Source organism: Symsagittifera roscoffensis, chromosome 4 (assembly GCF_963678635.1).
Source record: "Symsagittifera roscoffensis chromosome 4, txSymRosc1.1, whole genome shotgun sequence".
NCBI lineage: Eukaryota > Metazoa > Xenacoelomorpha > Acoela > Convolutidae > Symsagittifera > Symsagittifera roscoffensis.
Window position 1 is genome coordinate 61,721,123 of NC_087065.1, and position 23,104 is coordinate 61,744,226.

The 23,104-nt window shown below is 35.2% G+C and overlaps 4 protein-coding genes across 4 annotated transcripts in view; 1 reads left to right on the top strand and 3 right to left on the bottom strand.

Moving 5' to 3' along the window:
- LOC134845134 (26S proteasome non-ATPase regulatory subunit 1-like) overlaps nt 1–23,104 on the bottom strand; it is a 428,069-nt gene that overhangs the window by 346,291 nt on the left and 58,674 nt on the right. The window lies entirely within an intron of this gene.
- The window catches only part of LOC134843767 (uncharacterized), a 207,772-nt gene that overhangs the window by 133,196 nt on the left and 51,472 nt on the right, over nt 1–23,104 (top strand). The window lies entirely within an intron of this gene.
- LOC134844976 (zinc finger and BTB domain-containing protein 41-like) lies at nt 595–8,837 on the bottom strand. The gene is made up of 5 exons (XM_063861802.1): nt 8,624–8,837; nt 6,557–6,919; nt 3,762–4,100; nt 2,975–3,030; nt 595–1,242 (listed from the first exon to the last, which is right to left on the bottom strand). The coding sequence occupies exons 1-5, from the start codon at nt 8,835–8,837 to the stop codon at nt 595–597; spliced, it is 1,620 nt and encodes a 539-aa protein (XP_063717872.1).
- LOC134844598 (zinc finger and BTB domain-containing protein 41-like) lies at nt 10,331–23,061 on the bottom strand. Its single transcript, XM_063861353.1, has 3 exons — nt 22,165–23,061; nt 12,470–13,175; nt 10,331–12,042 (listed from the first exon to the last, which is right to left on the bottom strand). Exons 1-3 carry the CDS (start codon nt 22,958–22,960, stop codon nt 10,920–10,922), a joined length of 2,625 nt encoding a protein of 874 aa, XP_063717423.1. The 5' UTR covers nt 22,961–23,061; the 3' UTR covers nt 10,331–10,919.

Genomic DNA, 23,104 nt, shown 5'->3' on the forward strand with positions numbered 1-23,104 from the left:
CAAATCATTTTAAAGAAAACGCATTTTTTCATTTTATCCCAGGCAAATGTTAGAATGTGTTTATTGAGTTTACATAAAAGAACTGGATTATCGCACGCTGTATTTGGATCAAAGTCCAAAATAAATTAAAAAACTGAAACCCCTCACCGGTTTTTGCGCCGTGAATTTACTCATCTGCTCGTTGGACTTCATTTCTACTAAACCTAAAAATCTTAATCCAAGGGAATCAAATAACTCATGGAAGAGACTAAGGAAAAATTAGTCCAGACAGATTAATTCTAGAGCTTTAGTAGTTTGACGAGCTGGTACTTCCGACATCTCGAAGTTCCTTTCAAAAACTGCTGGTTTCTCCTTTGAAGAAACAAGTATGAGCGGAGAACTGGATTGATTACACATCGAGCTACACGAGCTCATATGTGCCGTATCCGGTTTTTCAGACCTCAGTACCTTTAAACAGTACAAGTTTTTGCAGACAAACACCGGGTCTGTTTTGAAATGCTTCTGATACATGTGGATTTTCAAGTCTATTAGTGAACTTGTTTGAAGCTCACATTCTAGCTGAGGGCATTTAAGCGATGACTGCTTCTGACTATCTCAGCTTGCGATATGTTCTTCTTGAATATGAGAGTCCAGCTCTTCGTCATTATGCAACAGTTCGCTACAGTAGCAACAAGTATTCATGTTGGTATAATGTAAGGCAAAATGACACTGGTAATTTTTCAGACTCTTGTATGACTTTTTACAAGCCTTACAGAGATATACAGGTTGCGTGCCCTTCAACTTGGGAAACTCACTAGGGTGATTCTTTTTATAGTGCTTCGCTTTGTCCAGGACGCTGCAACACCGTTTCGAACAGATTTTACATGTATGGTTGTCTGCTACAATCTTGTGAAGGCTGATTCTCGAGAAGTCACCGAAAGCCATTTTACAGTTCTCACAATTGAATCTCTTCTGGTTCGGGTTCTTGAGGTCAGACTTCACAATCTGGGTTATTCCATACTCTGGCATATCGGCGACGAAGAAGCACTGATGTATGGTTCGCACGTGTTTCGAGAAAGCGACGTAATTGAGAGAATTGTGTGAGCACAACACGCATTTGTAACCATTTCCAGAATTGCTTCTGTGCGTTCCTCGATAGTGTCCAGTTGGTTCCGTTTTGGTTGGAAGCACCTCTTTGCAAAGAAGACAGGCTCTGTCTCGCCGACACAGTTCGTCGTGGGGAATGCAGACGTCCTCCGACTCCTTGAAGGCAAAAAGAGGAGACTCCAAAAAAAGGAGACTGGATTGAACGGTGAATTTTTCTTATACAACAAAAACAAAAATTAGTCTAAACTCCACTTTCGGAGCCAGAAGTTGTTCAAGTTTTTTCGCACCATTTCATCAATATTGAGAGCGTCATTAGCTTCCTTTCAGCAAATGAACTAGAATTAGTCTTGAAGACCAAGCAAGTATCAAATTTTTTGAATTCAATTTGAAGTAAGAAAAATTAAGTTTTCACGAATAAACAACTGGACCTAAATAACAACTGGACCTAAAAAACGTAACTTTTTGAACTTCACGGGAAACTAACAACTTAACTCCATTTTCGAAGCTGTAAGCACTCGTGTTTTTTGCACCACCTCCGCTAATTCGAATGCGTAATTTGTTTTCTTTTCACCGAGTGAATTTGAATTATTAAAAATAGCATTGTGAAATCAAACCGCAGAAAATCGAGTTTGGTCCGAACAAATCTTAATTTCTTTTTCCTTTTCAATTTCTTTTCAAGAACCTCAACACTAAAAAATCTCAAAAAAACAGGAAAGACCTGATATTGTCAAAATATTGCAGAAAGGTAGGAGTAAAAGAAATTGAAATTGAAGCTAAATGTTTTTTTTAAAAACCTTTCGTAGTGCAAAATTGGTAACTACGCTAAAGCCATTTGAAAAGTGTCAAAGAACACAAGATACCACAAAACATGGCAGAAACTATGCTCTTTCATTTGTGAATTTTTTGAATTAAATCCACATTTAAAAAAAAAGTGACCCTCTTTTGAAAAAAAAACGCATCAGTTTTTCGATTGACGTTTTTGTCATTCAAATTAACCCAAATAGAAAAAAAAGATGGGTCAAACGTAAAATTCTTTTTATACAAAATTATTGAACAAAACTCCACTCTCGGAGCTATAAGTTGTTCATATTTTTCGCACCATTTCAGCTATTTCTGCAGCGTAATTTGCCTTCATCTAGCAAATGAAATAGAATTGACCTTTAAAAGAAACCAAAAGTCAAACCGCTTCAAATCGAATTTCGTCAAAACTTGAAAAAAGACGGCAGAAAAAACTCGGCCTAAATTTCTTCACTACGTTCCGTGACACAAAATAACAATCGTCCGAACTTCTGATAATTAAAAACTTATAGTAGCATAATGATTCAGACAGAAAACTTCTGTAAATTTCGAAATTTGAAAAACAGGCTTTTTCGTCGTATTTTTTTTGTAAACTTAACCATCTTCCGGTGACTGCTGGTTTCTTTTTTTTGGGAAACAAGTTTAAGCAGAGAACTGCGCTTGGATTGATTACAAATCGAGTCATTTTTCAGCTCACTGATTTTGCCAAAATATGGGTATAAACTTGCTTCAATTTATAAATTTAAATATAAAGCGTGTAAAGAACTGGTTACAATTTTGTGGAATTACTGCACAAATGTACGGGTTTAAAATCGAAATTAGGTCAAAGCTTCTTTTAGAAAGCTTTATCAGTAAAAAATTAACATAACATTCAAGTTTAACTTGAAAAACCTGAGCTAGTGGAAAAATTGAAAAAACTACAGATATCATTCAATAATTTTGCCGAATCATTTGAAAGAAAACGCATTTTTTCACTTTATCCCAAGCAAATGTTAGAATGTGGTTATTGAGTTTACATAAAAGAACTGGATTATCGCACTCTGTATTTGGATCAAAGTCCAAAATAAATTAAAAAACTGAAACCCCTCACCGGTTTTTGCGCCGTGAACTTAATCATCTGCTCGTTCAACTTCATTTCTTCTAAACCTAAAAATCTTAATCTAAGGGGATCAAATAACTCATGGAAGAGACTAAGGAAAGATTAGTCCAGACAGATTAATTCTAGAGCTTTAGTAATTTGACGAGCTGGTACTTCCGACGTCTCGAAGTTCCTTTCAAAAACTGCTGATTTCTCCTTTGAAGAAACAGGTATGAGCGGAGAACTTGATTGATTACACATCGAGCTACACGAGCTCATATGTGCCGTATACTGTTTTTCAGACCTCAGTACCTTTAAACAGTGCAATTTTTTGCAGACAAACACCGGGTCTGTTTTGAAATGCTTCTGATACATGTGGATTTTCAAGTCTATTAGTGAACTTGTTTGAAGCTCACATTCTAGCTGAGGGCATTAAAGCGATGTTTGCTTCTGACTATCTAAGTTTGCGATATGTTCTTCTTGAATATGAGAGTCCAGCTCTTCGCCATTATGCAACAGTTCGCTACAGTAGCAACAAGTATTCATGTTGGTATAATGGCAAAATGACACTGGTACTTTTCCAGACTCTTGTATGACTTTTTACATGCCTTACAGAGATATATAGGTTGCGTGCCCTTCAACTTGGGAAACTCACTAGGGTGATTCTGTTTATAGTGCTTCGCTTTGTCCATGACGCTGCAACAGCGTTTCGAACAGATTTTACATGTATGGTTGTCTAATACAATCTTGTGAAGCCTGATTCTCGAGAAGTCACCGAAAGCCATTTTACAGTTCTCACAATAGAATCTCTTCTGGTTTGGGTTCTGGAGGCCAGACTTCACAATCTGCGTTATTCCATACTCTGGCATATCGGCGACGAAAAAGCACTGATGTATGGTTCGCACGTGTTTCGAGAAAGCGACGTAAGTGAGAGAATTGTGTGAGCACAACACGCATTTGTAACCATTCCCAGAATTGCTTCTGTGCGTTTCTCGATAGTTTCCAGTTAGTTCCGTTTTGGTTGGAAGCACCTCTTTGCAAAGAAGACAGGCTCTGTCTCGCAGACACAGTTCGTCGTGGGGAATGCAGATGTGTTCCGACTCCTTGAAGGCAAAGAGGAGACTCCAAAAAGAGGAGACTGGATTGAACGGTGGATTTTTCTTATACAACAAAAACAAAAATTAATCTAAGCGCCAATTTTGGAGCTAGAAGTTGTTCAAGTTTTTTTGCACCATTTCATCTATGATGAGAGCGTAATTAACTTCCTTTCAGCAAATGAACTAGAATTAGTCTTGAAGACCAAGCAAGTATCAAATTTTTTGAATTCAATTTGAAGTAAAAAAAAATTAGGAGTTTTTCCGAATAAACAACTGGACCTAAATAACAACTTGACCTAAAAAAAGTAACTTTTTGAACTTCACGGAAAACTAACAACTTAACTCCATTTTCGAAGCTGTAAACATTCGTGTTTTTTTGCACCATCTCCGCTAATTGGAATGCGTAATTTGTTTTCTTTTCACCGAGTGAATTTGAATTATTACAAATAGCATTGTGGAATCAAACCGCAGAAAATCGAATTTGGTCCGAACCAATCTTAATTTCTTTTTCCTTTTTAATTTCTTTTTAAGAACCTTAAAACTAAAAACCCTCAAAAAAACAGGAAAGACCTGATATTGTCAAAATATTGCAGAAAGGTAGGAGTAAAAGAAATTGAAATTGAAGCTAAATGTTTTTTTAAAAACCTTTCGTAGTGCAAAATTGGTAACTACGCTAAAGCCATTTGAAAAGTGTCAATGAACACAAGATAGCACAAAACATGGCAGAAACTATGCGCTTTCACTTGTGAATTTTTTGAATTAAATCCACTATTTTTTTTAAAAAAGTGACCCTCTTGAAAAAAAACGCTTCACTTTTTCGATTGACGTTTTTGTCATTCAAATTAACCCAAATAGAAAAAAATGATGGGTCAAACATAGAATTCTTTCTATACAAAATTATTGAACAAAACTCCACTCTCGGAGCTATAAGTTGTTCATATTTTTCGCACCATTTCAGCTATTTCTGCAGCGTAATTTGCCTTCATCTAGCAAATGAAATAGAATTGACCTTTACAAGAAACCAAAAGTCAAACCGCTTCAAATCGAATTTCGTCTAAAATTGAAAAAAGACGACAGAAAAAACTCCTTGACACTAAATAACAATCGTCCGAACTTCTGACAATTAAAAACTTATAGTAGCATAATGATTCAGACAGAATACTTCTGTAAATAAAGAAATTTAAAGAACAGGCTTTTTCGTCGTATTTTTTTGTAAATTTAACCATCTTCCGGTGACTGCTGGTTTCTTTTTTTGGGAAACAAGTTTAAGCAGAGAACTGCGCTTGGATTGATTACAAATCGAGTCATTTTTCAGCTCACTGATTTTGCCAAAATATGGGTATAAACTTGCTTCAATTTATAAATTTAAATATAAAGCGTGTAAAGAACTGGTTACAATTTTGTGGAATTACTGCACAAATGTACGGGTTTAAAATCGAAATTAGGTCAAAGCTTCTTTTAGTAAGCTTTATCAGTAAAAAATTAACAAAACATTCAAGTTTAACTTGAAAAACCTGAGCTAGTGGAAAAATTGAAAAAGCTACAGATATCATTCAATAATTTTGCCGAATCATTTGAAAGAAAACGCATTTTTTCACTTTATCCCAAGCAAATGTTAGAATGTGTTTATTGAATTTACATAGAAGAACTTGATTATCGCACTCTGTATTTGGATCAAAGTCCAAAAATTAAAAACTGAAACCCCTCACGGGTTTTTTGCGCCGTGAATTTAATCATCTGCTCGTTCAACTTCATTTCTACTAAACCTAAAAATCTTAATCTAAGGGGATTAAATAACTCATGGAAGAGACTAAGGAAAGATTAGTCCACACAGATTAATTCTAGAGCTTTAGTAATTTGACGAGCTGGTACTTCCGACGTCTCGAAGTTCTTTTCAAAAACTGCTGGTTTCTCCTTTGAAGAAACAGGTATGAGCGGAGAACTGGATGGATTACACATCGAGCTACACGAGCTCATTTGTGCCGTATACTGTTTTTCAGACCTCAGCACCTTTAAACAAAGCAAATTTTTGCAGACAAACACCGGGTCTGTTTTGAAATGCTTCTGATACATGTGGATTTTCAAGTCTATTAGTGAACTTGTTTGAAGCTCACATTCTAGCTGAGGGCATTTAAGCGATGATTGCTTCTGACTATCTAAGTTTGCGACATGTTCTTCTTGAATATGAGAGTCCAGCTCTTCGTCATTATGCAACAGTTCGCTACAGTAGCAACAAGTATTCATGTTGGTATAATGGCAAAATGACACTGGTACTTTTCCAGACTCTTGTATGACTTTTTACATGCCTTACAGAGATATATAGGTTGCGTGCCCTTCAACTTGGGAAACTCACTAGGGTGATTCTGTTTATAGTGCTTCGCTTTGTCCAGGACGCTGCAACACCGTTTCGAACAGATTTTACATGTATGGTTGTCTGCTACAATCTTGTGAAGCCTGATTCTCGAGAAGTCACCGAAAGCCATTTTACAGTTCTCACAATTGAATCTCTTCTGGTTCGGGTTCTGGAGGCCAGACTTCACAATCTGGGTTATTCTATACTCTGGCATATCGGCGACGAAGAAGCACTGATGTATGGTTCGCACATGTTTCGAGAAAGCGACGTAAGTGAGAGAATTGTGTGAGCACAACACGCATTTGTAACCATTCCCAGAATTCCTTCTGTGCGTTTCTCGATAGTTTCCAGTTAGTTCCGTTTTGGTTGGAAGCACCTCTTTGCAAAGAAGACAGGCTCTGTCTCGCAGACACAGTTCGTCGTGGGGAATGCAGATGTGTTCCGACTCCTTGAAGGCAAAAAGAGGAGACTCCAAAAAGAGGAGACTGGATTGAACGGTGGATTTTTCTTATACAACAAAAACAAAAATTAATCTAAGCGCCAATTTCAGAGCTAGAAGTTGTTCAAATTTTTTCGCACCATTTCATCTATGATGAGAGCGTAATTAGCTTCCTTTCAGCAAATGAACTAGAATTAGTCTTGAAGACCAAGCAAGTATCAAATTTTTTGAAATCAATTTGAAGTAAAAAAAAATTAAGAGTCAAACGTAGAATTCTTTCTATACAAATTATTGAACAAAAACTCCACTCTCGGAGCTATAAGTTGTTCATATTTTTCGCACCGTTTCAGCTATTTCGGCAGCGTAATTTGCCTCCATCTAGCAAATGAAATAGAATTGACCTTTAAAAGAAACCAAAAGTCAAACCGCTTCAAATCGAAATTAGTCTAAAATCGAAAAAAGACGACAGAAAAAACTCGGCCTAAATTTCTTCACTACGTTCCTTGACACTAAATAACATTTGTCCGAACTTCTGATAATTAAAAATTTATAGTAGCATAATAATTCAGACAGAATACTTCTGTAAATTTAGAAATTTGAAAAACAGGCTTTTTCGTCGTGATTTTTTTTTGTGAATTTAAACATCTTCCGGTAACTGCTGGTTTCTCTTTTCGGGAAACAAGTTTGAGCAGAGAACTGCGTTTGGATTGATTACAAATCGAGTGATTTTTCAGCTCACTGATTTTGCCAAAATATAGGTATAAACTTGCTTCAATTAATAAATTTAAATATAAAGCGTGTAAAGAACTGGTTACAATTTTGTGGAATTACTGCACAAATGCACGGGTTTAAAATCGAAATTAGGTCAAAGCTTGTTTTAGAAAACTTTATCAGTAAAAAATTAACAAAAAAATCAAGTTTAACTGGAAAAACTTGAGCTAGTGGAAAAATTGAAAAAACTACAGATATCATTCAATAATTTTGCCGAATCATTTGAAAGAAAACGCATTTTTTCACTTAATCCCAAGCAAATGTCAGAAAGTGTTTATTGAATTTACATAAAAGAACTGGATTATCGCACTCTGTATTTGGATTAAAGTTCAAAATAAATTAAAAAACTGAAACCCCTCACGGGTTTTCTGCGCCTTGAATTACATCATCTGCTCGTTCAACTTCATTTCTACTAAACCTAAAAATCTTAATCTAAGGGTATTAAATAACTCATGGAAGAGACTAAGGAAAGATTACTCCAGACAGATTAATTCTGGAGCTTTAGTAATTTGACGAGCTGGCACTTCCGACGTCTCGAAGTTCCTTTCAATAGCTCCTGGTTTCTCCTTTGATACAGGTATGAGAGGAGAACTGGATTGATTACACATCGAGCTACACGAGCTCATATGTGCCGTATACTGTTTTTCAGACCTCAGTACCTTTAAACAGTACAAGTTTTTGCAGACAAACACCGGGTCTGTTTTGAAATGCTTCTGATACATGTGGATTTTCAAGTCTATTAGTGAACTTGTTTGAAACTCACATTCTAGCTGAGGGCATTTAAGCGATGACTGCTTCTGACTATCTAAGTTTGCGATATGTTCTCCTTGAATATGAGAGTCCAGCTCTTCGTCATTATGCAACAGTTCGCTACAGTAGCAACAAGTATTCATGTTGGTATAATGGCAAAATGACACTGGTACTTTTCCAGACTCTTGTATGACTTTTTACAAGCCTTACAGAGATATATAGGTTGCGTGCCCTTAACTTGGGAAACTCACTAGGGTGAGTCTGTTTATAGTGCTTCGCTTTGTCCAGGACGCTGCAACACCGTTTCGAACAGAATTTACATGTCTGGTTGTCTGCTACAATCTTGTGAAGCCTGATTCTCGAGAAGTCACCGAAAGCCATTTTACAGTTCTCACATTTGAATCTCTTCTGGTTCGGGTTCTGGAGGTCAGACTTCACAATCTGGGTTATTCCATACTCTGGCATATCGGCGACGAAGAAGCACTGATGTATGGTTCACAAGTGTTTCGAGAAAGCGACGTAAGTGAGAGAATTGTGTGAGCACAACACGCATTTGTAACCATTCCCAGAATTGCTTATATGCGTTTCTCGATAGTGTCCAGTTAGTTCCGTTTTGGTTGGCACCTCTTTGCAAAGAAGACAGGCTCTGTCTCGAAGACACAGTTCGTCGTGGAGAATGCAGACGTCTTCCGACTCCTTGAAGGCAAGAGGAGACTCCAAAAAGAGGAGACTGGATTGAACGGTGGATTTTTCTTATACAACAAAAACAAAAATTATTCTAAGCGCCAATTTTGGAGCTAGAAGTTGTTCAAGTTTTTTTGCACCATTTCATCTATGATGAGAGCGTAATTAACTTCCTTTCAGCAAATGAACTAGAATTAGTCTTGAAGACCAAGCAAGTATCAAATTTTTTGAATTCAATTTGAAGTAAAAAAAAATTAGGAGTTTTCCCGAATAAACAACTGGACCTAAATAACAACTTGACCTAAAAAAAGTAACTTTTTGAACTTCACGGAAAACTAACAACTTAACTCCATTTTCGAAGCTGTAAACATTCGTGTTTTTTTGCACCATCTCCGCTAATTGGAATGCGTAATTTGTTTTCTTTTCACCGAGTGAATTTGAATTATTACAAATAGCATTGTGGAATCAAACCGCAGAAAATCGAATTTGGTCCGAACCAATCTTAATTTCTTTTTCCTTTTTAATTTCTTTTTAAGAACCTTAAAACTAAAAATCCTCAAAAAAAAAACAGGAAAGACCTGATATTGGCAAAATATTGCAGAAAGGTAGGAGTAAAAGAAATTGAAATTGAAGCTAAATGTTTTTTTAAAAACCTTTCGTAGTGCAAAATTGGTAATTACGCTAAAGCCATTTGAAAAGTGTCAATGAACACAAGATAGCACAAAACATGGCAGAAACTATGCGCTTTCACTTGTGAATTTTTTGAATTAAATCCATTGTTTTTTTTAAAAAAAAAGTGACCCACTTTTGAAAAAAACGCATCACTTTTTCGATTGACGTTTTTGTCATTCAAATTAACCCAAATAGGAAAAAATGATGGGTCAAACGTAGAATTCTTTCTATACAAAATTATTGAACAAAACTCCACTCTCGGAGCTATAAGTTGTTCATATTTTTCGCACCATTTCAGCTATTTCTGCAGCGTAATTTGCCTTCATCTAGCAAATGAAATAGAATTGACCTTTAAAAGAAGCCAAAAGTCAAACCGCTTCAAATCGAAATTCGTCTTAAATCGAAAAAAGACGACAGAAAAAACTCGGCCTAAATTTCTTCACTACGTTCCTTGACACTAAATAACATTCATCCGAACTTCTGATAATTAAAAACTTAAAGTAGCATAATAATTCAGACAGAATACTTCTGTAAATTTAGAAATTTGAAAAACGGGCTTTTTCGTCGTATTTTTTTTGTAAATTTTAACATCTTCCGGTAACTGCTGGTTTCTCTTTTCGGGAAACAAGTTTGAGCAGAGAACTGCGTTTGGATTGATTACAAATCGAGTCATTTTTCAGCTCACGGATTTTGCCAAAATATAGGTATAAACTTGCTTCAATTAATAAATTTAAATATAAAGCGTGTAAAGAACTGGTTACAATTTTGTGGAATTACTGCACAAATGTACGGGTTTAAAATCGAAATTAGGTCAAAGCTTGTTTTAGAAAGCTTTATCAGTAAAAAATTAACAAAACATTCAAGTTTAACTGGAAAAACTTGAGCTAGTGGAAAAATTGAAAAAACTACAGATATCATTCAATAATTTTGCCGAATCATTTGAAAGAAAACGCATTTTTTCACTTAATCCCAAGCAAATGTCAGAAAGTGTTTATTGAATTTACATAAAAGAACTGGATTATCGCACTCTGTATTTGGATTAAAGTTCAAAATAAATTAAAAAAACTGAAACCCTTCACGGGTTTTCTGCGCCTTGAATTACATCATCTGCTCGTTCAACTTCATTTCTACTAAACCTAAAAATCTTAATCTAAGGGTATTAAATAACTCATGGAAGAGACTAAGGAAAGATTAGTCCAGACAGATTAATTCTGGAGCTTTAGTAATTTGACGAGCTGGCACTTCCGACGTCTCGAAGTTCCTTTCAATAGCTGCTGGTTTCTCCTTTGAAGAAACAGGTATGAGCGGAGAACTGGATTGATTACACATTGAGCTACACGAGCTCATATGTGCCGTATACTGTTTTTCAGACCTCAGCACCTTTAAACAAAGCAAATTTTTGCAGACAAACACCGGGTCTGTTTTGAAATGCTTCTGATACATGTGGATTTTCAAGTCTATTAGTGAACTTGTTTGAAGCTCACATTCTAGCTGAAGGCATTTAAGCGATGATTGCTTCTGACTATCTAAGTTTGCGATATGTTCTTCTTGAATATGAGAGTCCAGCTCTTCGTCATTATGCAACAGTTCGCTACAGTAGCAACAAGTATTCATGTTGGTATAATGTAAGGCAAAATGACACTGGTACTTTTTCAGACTCTTGTATGACTTTTTACATGCCTTACAGAGATATATAGGTTGCGTGCCCTTCAACTTGGGAAACTCACTAGGGTGATTCTGTTTATAGTGCTTCGCTTTGTCCAGGACGCTGCAACACCGTTTCGAACAGATTTTACATGTATGGTTGTCTGCTACAATCTTGTGAAGCCTGATTCTCGAGAAGTCACCGAAAGCCATTTTACAGTTCTCACAATTGAATCTCTTCTGGTTCGGGTTCTGGAGGTCAGACTTCACAATCTGGGTTATTCCATACTCTGGCATATCGGCGACGAAGAAGCACTGATGTATGGTTCGCACGTGTTTCGAGAAAGCGACGTAAGTGAGAGAATTGTGTGAGCACAACACGCATTTGTAACCATTGCCAGAATTGCTTCTGTGCGTTTCTCGATAGTGTCCAGTTAGTTCCGTTTTGGTTGGAAGCACCTCTTTGCAAAGAAGACAGGCTCTGTCTCGCAGACACAGTTCGTCGTGGAGAATGCAGACGTCTTCCGACTCCTTGAAGGCAGCGAAGGCGTTACAACAATTGGCTGCATTACTAGCCAAATAGAACCCACCATTCAGCCGCTGTTTTTTGCATGCAAGTGCAGTTTCTTTGTCCCCAAAATCCCGTTTCAATGAACCTACTAGTGGAACCCTGAAACAAAACCCTTTTTAACAAGGTTTAAATCTTCTATCAGCTTATCCAAAGGCATTCTAGGTTAGACTTTAAAAATGAACATTAGACCAATTCGCCAAACAAAACCGATGGTTAGTTAATCAATTAACCGATCAATTTCGGCCAAAATTTAATCACAATTCATCATAACATAGTCAACAGAAATGAACAAGGAAATCGAAAAAAAAAAATTTTTAAAGCCAATTTTTGAATTATGAACTCTTTACGGGAAAATTCCATGGATTTCGATACTTGTATTTTGTATTAAAAAAAAAGCGGAAAAACAATAATAAGAAACAGCAATAAAATACAAACGTTCAAAACATTGTTTCAAACACTGTTTAAAACATATGGTGTTTTAAACATAAACCTGCGCTTGCGTAAATATTTTTATTTTGATACTTACATTTCTTTGTGGAAATCACTCTCGTGGTCCTTCAGTCCTGGGTGCGTTGTGAACACGGCGGTACAATTCGGATACTGACACCTCAACTTCTTTACGTTGGCAACATCCCAGTGTTCCCTCTTGTCGTGCTGCTCCAAGTCACGTGCATTATCAAACACTAGTGTACATTTCCTCCGAGGACACTTGAATGTCTGTTGACTGTACATTTGTCTTACGGCTTCCGGGTAAACATGCAGAAAAGCGTGGAACTTGGCGCTGAACATTTTACTAACCGCAAAAACTGACGAACATATTTTACAGATGAGTTGCTTTTTGCCCGAATCAGTGCCTGGACTTAATACAACGGCAATGTTGTTATCTAAATTCGAATGTTTCGCGGTACGAACATGCTTCTCGAGATCTTGAATATTTAGGCAGTCAGCCCCACATTCAGCGCATCTTAAGCCCTTTTTGGTCACTAGAATGGGTATCTTATTGTTATTATTGTTATCGGGATTATCTAATTGAGCCAAGTCAAGCGCTTCGGTTTTTATTAATCGTTGATCAATAGATTGTCTGACAGGCATCCAACTATCTTCCTTTCGAGCGTCTTCGTCAACGAGAAAATCTTTTAACGAAAATTGAGCGGACTGGAATGCATTGAAACCTGGCAAAGATAGCAACTGGAAGTCGGTAGGAGATGAGCCCACTTTCGTCATAGATTTCTCTACAGCGTTGGCAAATTTTTAGTAAGTCACTGCATAAAACACTATGTTAAAAAGTCATTTCAAAATCCGAGGCCAAAAGGTGACAAAGTGGGAAAATGTTTAATGTTCCGTATAATAGGTATTTTATCTAGCCAACAAACTGCGGTAAAACCGTTTATGAACTGAAGAAAACCAAAAGAACACGAATTATACCTTTACAAGGCCAGAATAAAATCCCCCTTGAAATATCAAATGACACCATTTACACATTGGAACGCAGTTTGGTTCTCATGAGCGAAATTTTACTTAGGCTTTTTGATGTCATAAATAGCTAGAAGTCAACAGAGACGTAGAAAACTTTTTTATTGAAAAATCAGTCCTCCAAAAAAAACTTCACACATGGGCAAATTGGAGCTTCGCAGCAGTCGCAAAACAATACAAGAAAGCCACTAAGCTGGGAAAAATCAAAAATGATACTACGGAAAAGGAAAAAAGGAAGATGTTTATATACTGGAAAAAAATGGATTGAAAAGAGTGGTACAAGCGAACGGCGGATAGAGAAGAATGGAGGAGAATAAGAAAAGAACGGTCTGAGCATTAATAATAAATTGTTTTCATATCAGAGATTATTCAATAGACATTCACATAATTCTGATATGCAAGGACATCCAAAGGCCCGATAGGCCTAGTCAGGTGATGCCTTAATTAAGCACTACATTTTCTAAAAAGTTCAGAGAAGTTTCAACTGTGAAGTACTATCAGTTGTCTAAACCCCACAACCCCCCTATTTTAGAAAAAAAATCTATAATTTCGTAATTACTTGTTTTGTATAAATCATGGAAAAAAGTGTTTAATTGACTACTATTAAGATTGCTATATCAGCAAAAATTTCAAAAAAAAATTTGATTAAAATTGAATAGTTTTCTTATCCATTTACCTATTCTTCTAAGACTTTCACCAGCTAAATTATTCGTTGGTTTGATATTTTTTAACTCTTTTATGTTCAATTATCTCAATCTCCGAGTCTACAATCGCGAGTTTTTTAGAAATTCAGTTTTGGAATTTTTACATAAAGCTTAAATAAAGTGTTGAATACCTCGTATATGTGAAGTTGTTTCACTGAGCATATCTTGCAGATTTCTTTAAAATATGTTACTGACTGATATCTCCGTTTTCTTTACAAAAAATTCTCAGAATTTGGTTTTGTTTCACTTCAAGTTTTTGTAGTGATGCTTTAATAGCTGTGCCGCACACTATAAACCCATAGTTCAGTATGATTTAAATATGACTGAAATAGGTTTTGATTAGCTGTGCTAGCGTTAGTACGCCACGTAATCGGTAGAACAACCCACAAAAATTATTCATTTTTTTTTGGCGAACGTAAAAAAAAAATTTGAAATCTAATTTTGCGTCCACGTGAATGCCCAAATATTTAGTATAGAGTTTTTTTATCACATCATCGGTTCCTTTTTAATAGTATATTCCAATGAATATTTTCTTATTGAAATTTATATTTATTGTTTTGTCTAGGTTCAGAGTCAGCTTATTGATTTTCAACCGATTTCTTTTTTTTGATAAATCCTCTTTGTATTGGTGTAAGTTTTGTTCTTTTTGCTTAATTGCGGTAACATCAGCGTATAAAAAAGTGTTCACTGAGTTTGTAACCGTTGGTAAATCATTTACCATTAAAATGAACAGTAGTGGCCCGAGGACTGATCCCTGTGGAACTCCACAGTAAATACTTTTCACCTTCAACATTTTGGTGCCTATTTTGACTACTTGTGATCTGCTTGTCAAAAACAATTTAAACAACAACACTATGGGACCTCGTAGTTTGCAGTTTTCAGCTTTTTGTAGAAGTGTATCATGGGAAACGGTATCAAACGTTTTTTTGAGATCTATGAGAGTAGCATGTTTTACATTAGGGTTCAATTCTCAATCATTTCGAATGTCTTTCATGAAGTTTACCAAAGCATCAATTGAAGAACCTTTAGGTCTGAATCCAAATAGATTTTTAGTGAAAACACCGTGTTTCTCTAAGAAATCAGTAATGCGTTTATGCAGTAATTTTTCGAAAAGTTTGCTGAAAGCTTGTTGAAAAAATTTGCAGAAAAATCATTAAAGATTTCGATTTCTTCTTGGCTTAGATTAACAGATTATTTCTTTACCCGACTTTTCTCTTAAAGTATTCAAAAAAAGCTCTTGAATTTCGTTTAGCGTCATTTTCAAACTTCTAGTAGTAAAATTGTTTTCGTTTCTTGCCTATCAATTTTTGTAATGCATTTCTAGTTTTTACAAATTTCGCTTTATGACTGTCACTTTCTGAGCTAATGTAATGAACGAATTGAAAAAACTCACTGCAACCTAACTTTTTAATTTCATCGTCGTGCCTTTGTACTTCAAGTCGAACTATAAAATTCATTTTTTCGAAAATGTTTCTGTCTTCTAACGTGTTCCTAACTTTTTATGCTTCTGCTTGGGGAATTTCATCAGGAGACTCATTTCTTGTTTCTTTCAGGTACGTAATTACCGTTGAATGATCTGTAATCAATGTATCCGACACCTGAACAACTGTAGAAAAAATTGAGTACACCACATCTATGCAAAATTTGGAAGAAACAAACTGTTTGGCGAGTTGGTTCTAAATTGTTTTGACATTTTTAGTTAAAAGCATTTAGACATTCCTCGCATGCATTTTCAAATTGAGGTTTTAAATGGTCCAGAACGAAAACTTCACAAAGAACATGTTAATCATCGGGTCCTCTATCAATCCCATCCAAGTAACTTTTCAAACTCTTCAAAGAATCAATCAGTTTTAAGGCAGGGCTCAAATAAATTACAATATAATCGAACAAGCCAACTCCACCACCTCTCCTCTCTCTTCCTTGATTTTCTACTAGTCGGTAGTTTGCTAAGGTGAGGCATTTTATGTTTGAATCCGTTTTAACCATGTTTCCGTTAGTGCAATAATTATTGGTTCACAAATTAATGTACTCAGATAAAGCTGATGAAGCCGGTCGATGTTTTTCTCCAGTGATCTTATGTTTTGTAAACATGAAAAACTTCTCCATCAATTTTAGCAAGGACAGAACACGCGCTAGTTACCAGGTACGATTTGTTGCTTAAGCCTAATATGTTTGTGGATTACAATTCAAATCAAATGAGGTGTATTAACCCTCAATCTGTTTCAAAATAACCTTTTAAAATTTTTATTCATTATCATTTTCTAATTTTAATTAATGCTCCGCTTTGACGATGATTTTTTTTTTCAATCAAAACAAGAAATGAAGGAAAACAGGGGCTATGGACTGTTTTCTTTTCTATTTTTTTTTTTTTTCATTTTCATTTTTTTTTTAAACTATTTCTCCGCGGATATCGCAAAGATAATTTCTTTTTATAAACATGGATCATAAATTTTTAGTTTTTTTTTAAGTATTGTTTTAGCGTATCAATTTTGTTTTTAATAAAAAGAAAGTTGGTAAAATCTGAGCTACGCCGCTGATATCGCAAGGCACTCATACACATTTCATTAGTATACAACTATCTTGAATTTTATTTCGATTTTAATGATATTGCAAAGAAAGCTATTTAAAAAAGGTTATTTTTTTTGCAACTTTTAGATTTTCTTAGGCTACCGGGTGAAGATCACAAGGTCTCTTTCTATAAAATTGCTGCATACTTTTCGATACGACAACACATATAGTTATTTTGAGCCACCCCACAAACATCGCAATGTACACCAACACTTTTGCTTTGCAAACAAAAAATAATCAATTTTATTAAATAATTGTTTAGCTGAGCCAACTCGTGGATATCGAAAGATAACCCAGGATGTGAAGCTTTTTCATTATTTGAATTATTTAAAATAGTGATAACTCTGCGGATATCGCAAAGTTGTCACTCATGTTACTTATTTCTGAAGCTGGGGAAAAACATCAACCTTAGCGCTGAAAAGCTGAAAATATCCACAAGGGAAGAACTTTCACTTTAACAACGAAAAACAAGAAATCATTGACCAAAACAAATCAGCAACAAAGCTAGAAAACGAAATGACATGCTCAGAGTGTAGCAAGGAGTGCAAAATTATGGGAGAGGTGAAAAAGCATCTAAAAACGATTGCACCAGAAATCATGGAAAACCTACAATGCCTTACAGGCGAAAAAGGAAAAAATATGCACTACAGAGAGCGCATTCAGAAACCAAGACAAAATTCACGATGGACAAACAAACCTCCGCAGCTTTATAAATCCAAGACAGCCAATTGCCTGTAATAGTACGAAAAGAAGTTGGTACCATATATTACCCGCGACAAACCTGTGCGTCGAGCAAAGAAGAGGGCTTATCCCACGAGGGGTGAATGCCTAAGAAGAAGAAGAAGCGATTGCCCGAAAACTTGTGGCACTTGATGATACAGCGTTTGGTTAAATTATTTCATATCAATATCCTCGGGAGAAAAGTTACTATCACAATAACCGTAGCTTACCTCACCAATTTTTGATGTTTTACATTAAACTATCAGAGAGAAAATTTTGGCACAAAAACATTTATTCAAGCAAAATTTTAGTTGCCTTTCTGATGTGATGAAAAAGCGGCACTGAAAAAGCTTCATTAAGCGCTTCCGAGAAAAAATTTTCTGTTATTTTCTTTTTTCATTTTTCAAAAACAGCTGTTGTCATGTAGACTTAATTCGCGTAAGTCTTACGCATTCGTAGTTCTCTCATCAAACCGCCGAGCACACAAAAAACCATAAATTGAAAAAGAAAATTTTTTGTTTAAGCATTTTTAAATGTAGTCGGAATAATTCTGCGATGCTTGCACAGCAACTGTCAATCATTGTAATTTAAATCAACTTATGCTGGTTTCAAAATTAAAAGATTGAGTGGATGAGCAATGAGACACAAATAATGCCAAAAACAAGATGCAGCTAATTGGATCTTTTCAGTCGAAAGAACTCTTTTTTCATTGTTTTCTGAATTTGTAGAAACTTCTTCCCCTAGACTTTCAACTAATCTTGAGTTAACAACGATTCTGCCTGACTCCGTAACAATATCGCAAATTCGCAGACTTGATGAGGAATTGCTCCATATTAAATTTTTTTTATTTAGCCTAATGTTAAGCAATTGCGCTTTTAAGAATGTATCTTAAGTGTTAAGTTTTTACATTTGACAAAAATATATTTGTGACAAAAATACATTTGCGCAAGACTAAGACTATGAACAATAACCTAAATTTCAAGATTTACTTCAAATTACAAGCAGCCAAAACTGACATCACTTCAAAAACTGACACGCATCAACACAGAGGACCAATCACATGATTAGTTAACATTTTTAAAAACACTTAAAGTTATTTGAAATGTTTCTGGGAAAGATTATCACGTCAAGGCCATTTTCGAAATCAGAAGTCGATCACTTTTTTCGTGGCCTTTACTCTTTTGCTGTTCGATGGTGGAGTTTGCCTTCCTTTTAACAGTAAAAATCCACTGAACTTACAAAGAAATCACAAGTCAAACCCCGAAAAATCAGGAATGAAAAGTTATTAGGTCCTCCTCACACTCAAAACACATACATAGACTTTTTTCGCTCGTCAGAGGCAATATGAGGTCCTAGGCCGATATCCAATAGGCCGAAACCGAGTTGGTAAATTACAAATTACGGTCAATTATATAAAAAATATGTTTAAAGCAAAATAAAACTCATACTTAATAGAGTGAGTCATTAGAAAACCATACCATATAATATAAATGACAATTTGAACACAGCGGCGAAGCAATACAGAAAAGTTTATATTTTCGTTTCTCTCGACAGAAGTTCTTTCTAGGTAAACATTTGAAAATGATACGACGGAAACTAGGACGAAAACCACGAATTCAAAATAATTTTTCAAGAAACTTATTTGAAAAAATACTTACTGCCTAAACCGAACTCCACCTATCTACTACCTCAAGGTTGGTAGTTATTTGAATTTCTAAGAAATTGAGCAAGTCAGCCATAGGTGAAATTCACCACTCTTACTACACTGACAATGGTGAACAATGTTATTTACGTGAAAAAAACTAGTACCCGATTGCAATACCCTTGCTTATCGCAAGGGTTAAAAATGCTGAACCTTCAAAAAAAATCGAGCTACGGGAAAATGAGAAAAAAAAGGGAAAATTTCTTTATTTACGGAAAAAAAGAAAATGTGAAAAACTAGACTTTCAAAAACTTCATATCTGTCTTAATTGATAATGAATAAAATTCACTAAAGAAAACATGAAAAATTCGACAATTGAGAATTAAATATGCATTAAAACAAAAATTACGAAGCGGCAACAGAGCTGACTTTTCTTGAGCACGCATAAAAATTTCGAGTACCCGGTTGCAACACACTTGCTTATAGGAGGGGTAATGAGAAAAGTTGAAAGACAATTAACATTTTAACCTGCAAAATCTTATGAACAAGTTCTTCACGGGAAAAAAGTTTAGTTACCGGTGGCAACATCCTTGCTCATCGCAAGGGTTATCAAAGTTGAAATAACAATTATTCTGCATGCTTCGGTAAAAATATTCAAAATTCTTTATTTGATTTGTTAATAAATTCTCCTAACTCAATTCTCCTAACAATCTAAAAATCGGACGAATATTTGTTGTGTAGCATTGTAAAACTCAACCTAGATTTTGGGAGGGTTAATTTTTATATGAAGATATCAAGGGATATTTGATGAGCTTCAGAACAAAATATCAAATTAAATCAGTAACACGCTGAACTGATAATAGTAAATATACATTAGCTGTACCACAACTGATCAAATTTGAAAGAATTCAGTTATTCTGTTTGAACTCACATGACAAGCAGGTAAGACGTACTCCAAAAAAATCACAAATGGTGATATAAGGTTACTATTAGCGTGTTTACTTACAACTAGTTTTGGAAGCTTCATTTAACTCTTCTCTGACAAAAAATTTCTTTCAAAAATATTAAATTTTTAGTGCAAAAAATTGAAAAAAAAAAAACAATTTTTCGAAAACATTTTCAATTTTTTTTGAAAGTTTTAAAGACCATAGGATTCCTTTATGCCTATCATAGTTGTATCATCACACGACGTACAAAAAATACACTGAAATGAAATTTTTTTTTTCTGAAAATGTGGTCGGTCATTCTGTGCTACTTGCACAGCAACCGGCTATCCTGTTTCAATCATTTTATTTCGTGAAAGATTTTCAAATTAAATCAAATAAAACGTTACCCCGTTGTACCTTATAAAAATCGCTGAAAACATGACGTCCATAGAGAATTTGGCGTTATGTTTAAAAAGTAGATGTGAAGAATTTGTAATTTGAAGTAAATTGTCTGAAAATGAAAAAAAAAAACATGCCTAAATAGTGTCTTCACTTCGCTTCATGACAATTTAAAACTGCAGAATGCAAGACAACCACAGCTTAATCAACGTGAAAATTGCACAAGCAGTGAGCTTTTTGTAATACAACTTACACGCAAAGCGTTCAAAATATTTATAAGACTTAGTCTGAAAATCCGAAAAAGCTGACTAAATTTCCTCGCTACTGAGAAAATCTTTTTGATATATGAACTCCGACCAATACAACTTCAAAATGACACCATACCTGACATCTATAAGATTTGAGAGATATAAAATACTTCGGAAAAAGCACCCTGCGCAATAGTTCTTCTTTCCCTTCACTTCGAGAATTGTTCAAAGCACAAAGTTAAAGACTCGTTTCGACACGGAGGCGAAGTTTCGCACACCTGCGATGAAATTGCAAAAAAAGCTACCGAAAATAAGAAAGCCACTTAGTGAAATCATCTTGAAAAAAATCAACTAAATTTTGTCTCGAGTGAAATTGTTTGAGGAAAAAATTTCGAGAAACACAATTATCACTGTTAAAGGAGTATTACAACAAAATTTATCAAGCTGTATATAAGCAGACATTACTAAAGTGAACGACCGTTGATCCGAAAAAACATCGCAAACTTTTATCTGGCTATATCCCTCCCCTCCGGCACGAACAAACGTATGAAACATATATGAACGCCCTCCAAAACACGTATTATGAGGCAACTAAACCGACAAAACATTTTGAATAGTTTTTTCGCTTTTAAGTTTTTTGGCTTGAATAGTTTCGACTCAAAATCAAAGGTGCTACTTTCACAAATTAAAGAAATAGATTCAAAAAATCAATTCTGGTAAATGAGTTTAAAAAAAACTCATGTTTTAACACAGAGGCGAATCTGCGCTTCGCAAACACAAAAAAGCAGCACTATAAATATGGTTAGAAAAAATTAGAAGTAAGCCTCGAAATAGTAAAAATTCGGCTACGTCTAGGATTCGATCTGCGCCTTAAAGATCATGAGTCTCGCATATTAACCACTCAGCCACGGACGCTTAATAAATCACAAACACTAGTCATAAATACAGCAAGAACAGATTCTATGAAACTTTTCAAGCTACGTATCCGATTATAGCAAAAAAAGCCACCAAATAAGTGAACACTTTTACTGAACAATTTTATTTGCGTGTTTAGGTTACATTTTAGGTTAGAAACAAAAGAAGGTTCGTACTACCACTCTCTAGCATGTGAGTGTAAAGAGTGGGCTAACAAAAATAACCATACAATCTACAGTCCGACCATTAAATTTTTCGATGAACAAAATTTTTCACTATGAGAAGAAAAAATTGACACCCGGCCAGAATTTCGCCTACATGTGCAGAAACTGTTTATGGATTTGATATTTATTTTGAAACAAGTAACATCTCACAGGTACATTCTGTTGGCAAGATATTTAGGGAGAAAACAAGAGGGCCCGATAAAAATACCCTTGCTAATGGCATCGCAATTGTAATCCAATATTAATTTTACGAATCATCAAAATCAATGTTTTCATGACATAATTTTTCAGAAAAGAAAGTTAAAGCAACCAACCGTTTAAGTTAAGTGGATAGCAATAATGCTCGTAACTTATATATTAATTTAAACGTTCTTATTATTTAGGATTAAATTTATTGCCAACCCTTCTTTTCTGCTTTCTTCGTCTTCCTTTTCGGAGTTTCGTCCGGCAAATTAAACTTGACAATAGTTCGTTTAATATTCGCTTTTGATAATTTCATAGTTTGACTTTTGGCTTTTTGAACCGCAGTCAGTTTCAAATTTGGTGTTCGCATTGAAGTAGTTTGCAATTTTTCCGGATGTTTCAAAAACTTGAAACAACTTTTTCCTTCAGTTTTACTTTTTAACACTGAATTTGTTTTACCTGTATCTTTTTGAATTGTTGTTTCTGTATCTGTTTGGTTACGCTCATACTCATACGTCATTTCTGTACATAAACCGCGGAACTTATGTAATCTAAGATTCTTTTTGCTTTTGAAAGCTCTTCCGCAAGTTTCACAAGGAAACTTATCAGGTCGCTTTAGGCAAAACCTCAAGTGCTTTATGCGCTGCTCGATGTCATTGCGAAGGAAAATCATACCGCAAAATTGACAATTATTGTCCGATATTTGCCCCGAACCTCGATTTGGAGAAAGATTTACTGAAAAGGTATCAAGAAATCTAGTAGCCACAACTGAACAAGCTTTTAAATCTTTCAAGATGTTTGCAGATATGAATACTACCTCTTTTCGTCCATTTTTCTCATTCAAATCGGGAACTATCCCAGTTTGAATTATATTCTCTGGAATGATGCAATAACTGTAGTCGCATGGCAAATTTGGTGAATTTTCAGGAACATAAAACTCATGCACTGTCTGAGCGTGAGCCGCATACTTTTGCCTTGAATCAAAATCTAAAGGACAATTGAAGCACCGCCACATCAGATTTAAATTGATAGGATCTTAACCACGGCCAGATTGCCCGGACAAAATCTGGCGCTGAAATTAACATGCGCAGTCGACTCCTTTTAAGCAACCAGAATTAACCTGAAAACAAAAGATTTCAACCAGGTGACGTTGAATGCC

Coding starts and splice junctions, on each gene's coding strand:
- LOC134844976 (XM_063861802.1), bottom strand. CDS start 8,837: ATGCCAGAGTATGGAATAACCCAGATTGTGAAGTCTGACCTCCAGAAC. Junction 6,920..8,623: donor CTATAAACAGACTCACCCTA/GTGAGTTTCCCA, acceptor TTGTTGTATAAG/AAAAATCCACCGTTCAATCC. Junction 3,031..3,761: donor AAACCAGAAGAGATTCTATT/GTGAGAACTGTA, acceptor TAAGATTTTTAG/GTTTAGAAGAAATGAAGTTG.
- LOC134844598 (XM_063861353.1), bottom strand. CDS start 22,960: ATGTGGCGGTGCTTCAATTGTCCTTTAGATTTTGATTCAAGGCAAAAG. Junction 13,176..22,164: donor GAAGAAAGCAGAAAAGAAGG/GTTGGCAATAAA, acceptor CCAACGCTGTAG/AGAAATCTATGACGAAAGTG. Junction 12,043..12,469: donor AGTGATTTCCACAAAGAAAT/GTAAGTATCAAA, acceptor GTTTTGTTTCAG/GGTTCCACTAGTAGGTTCAT.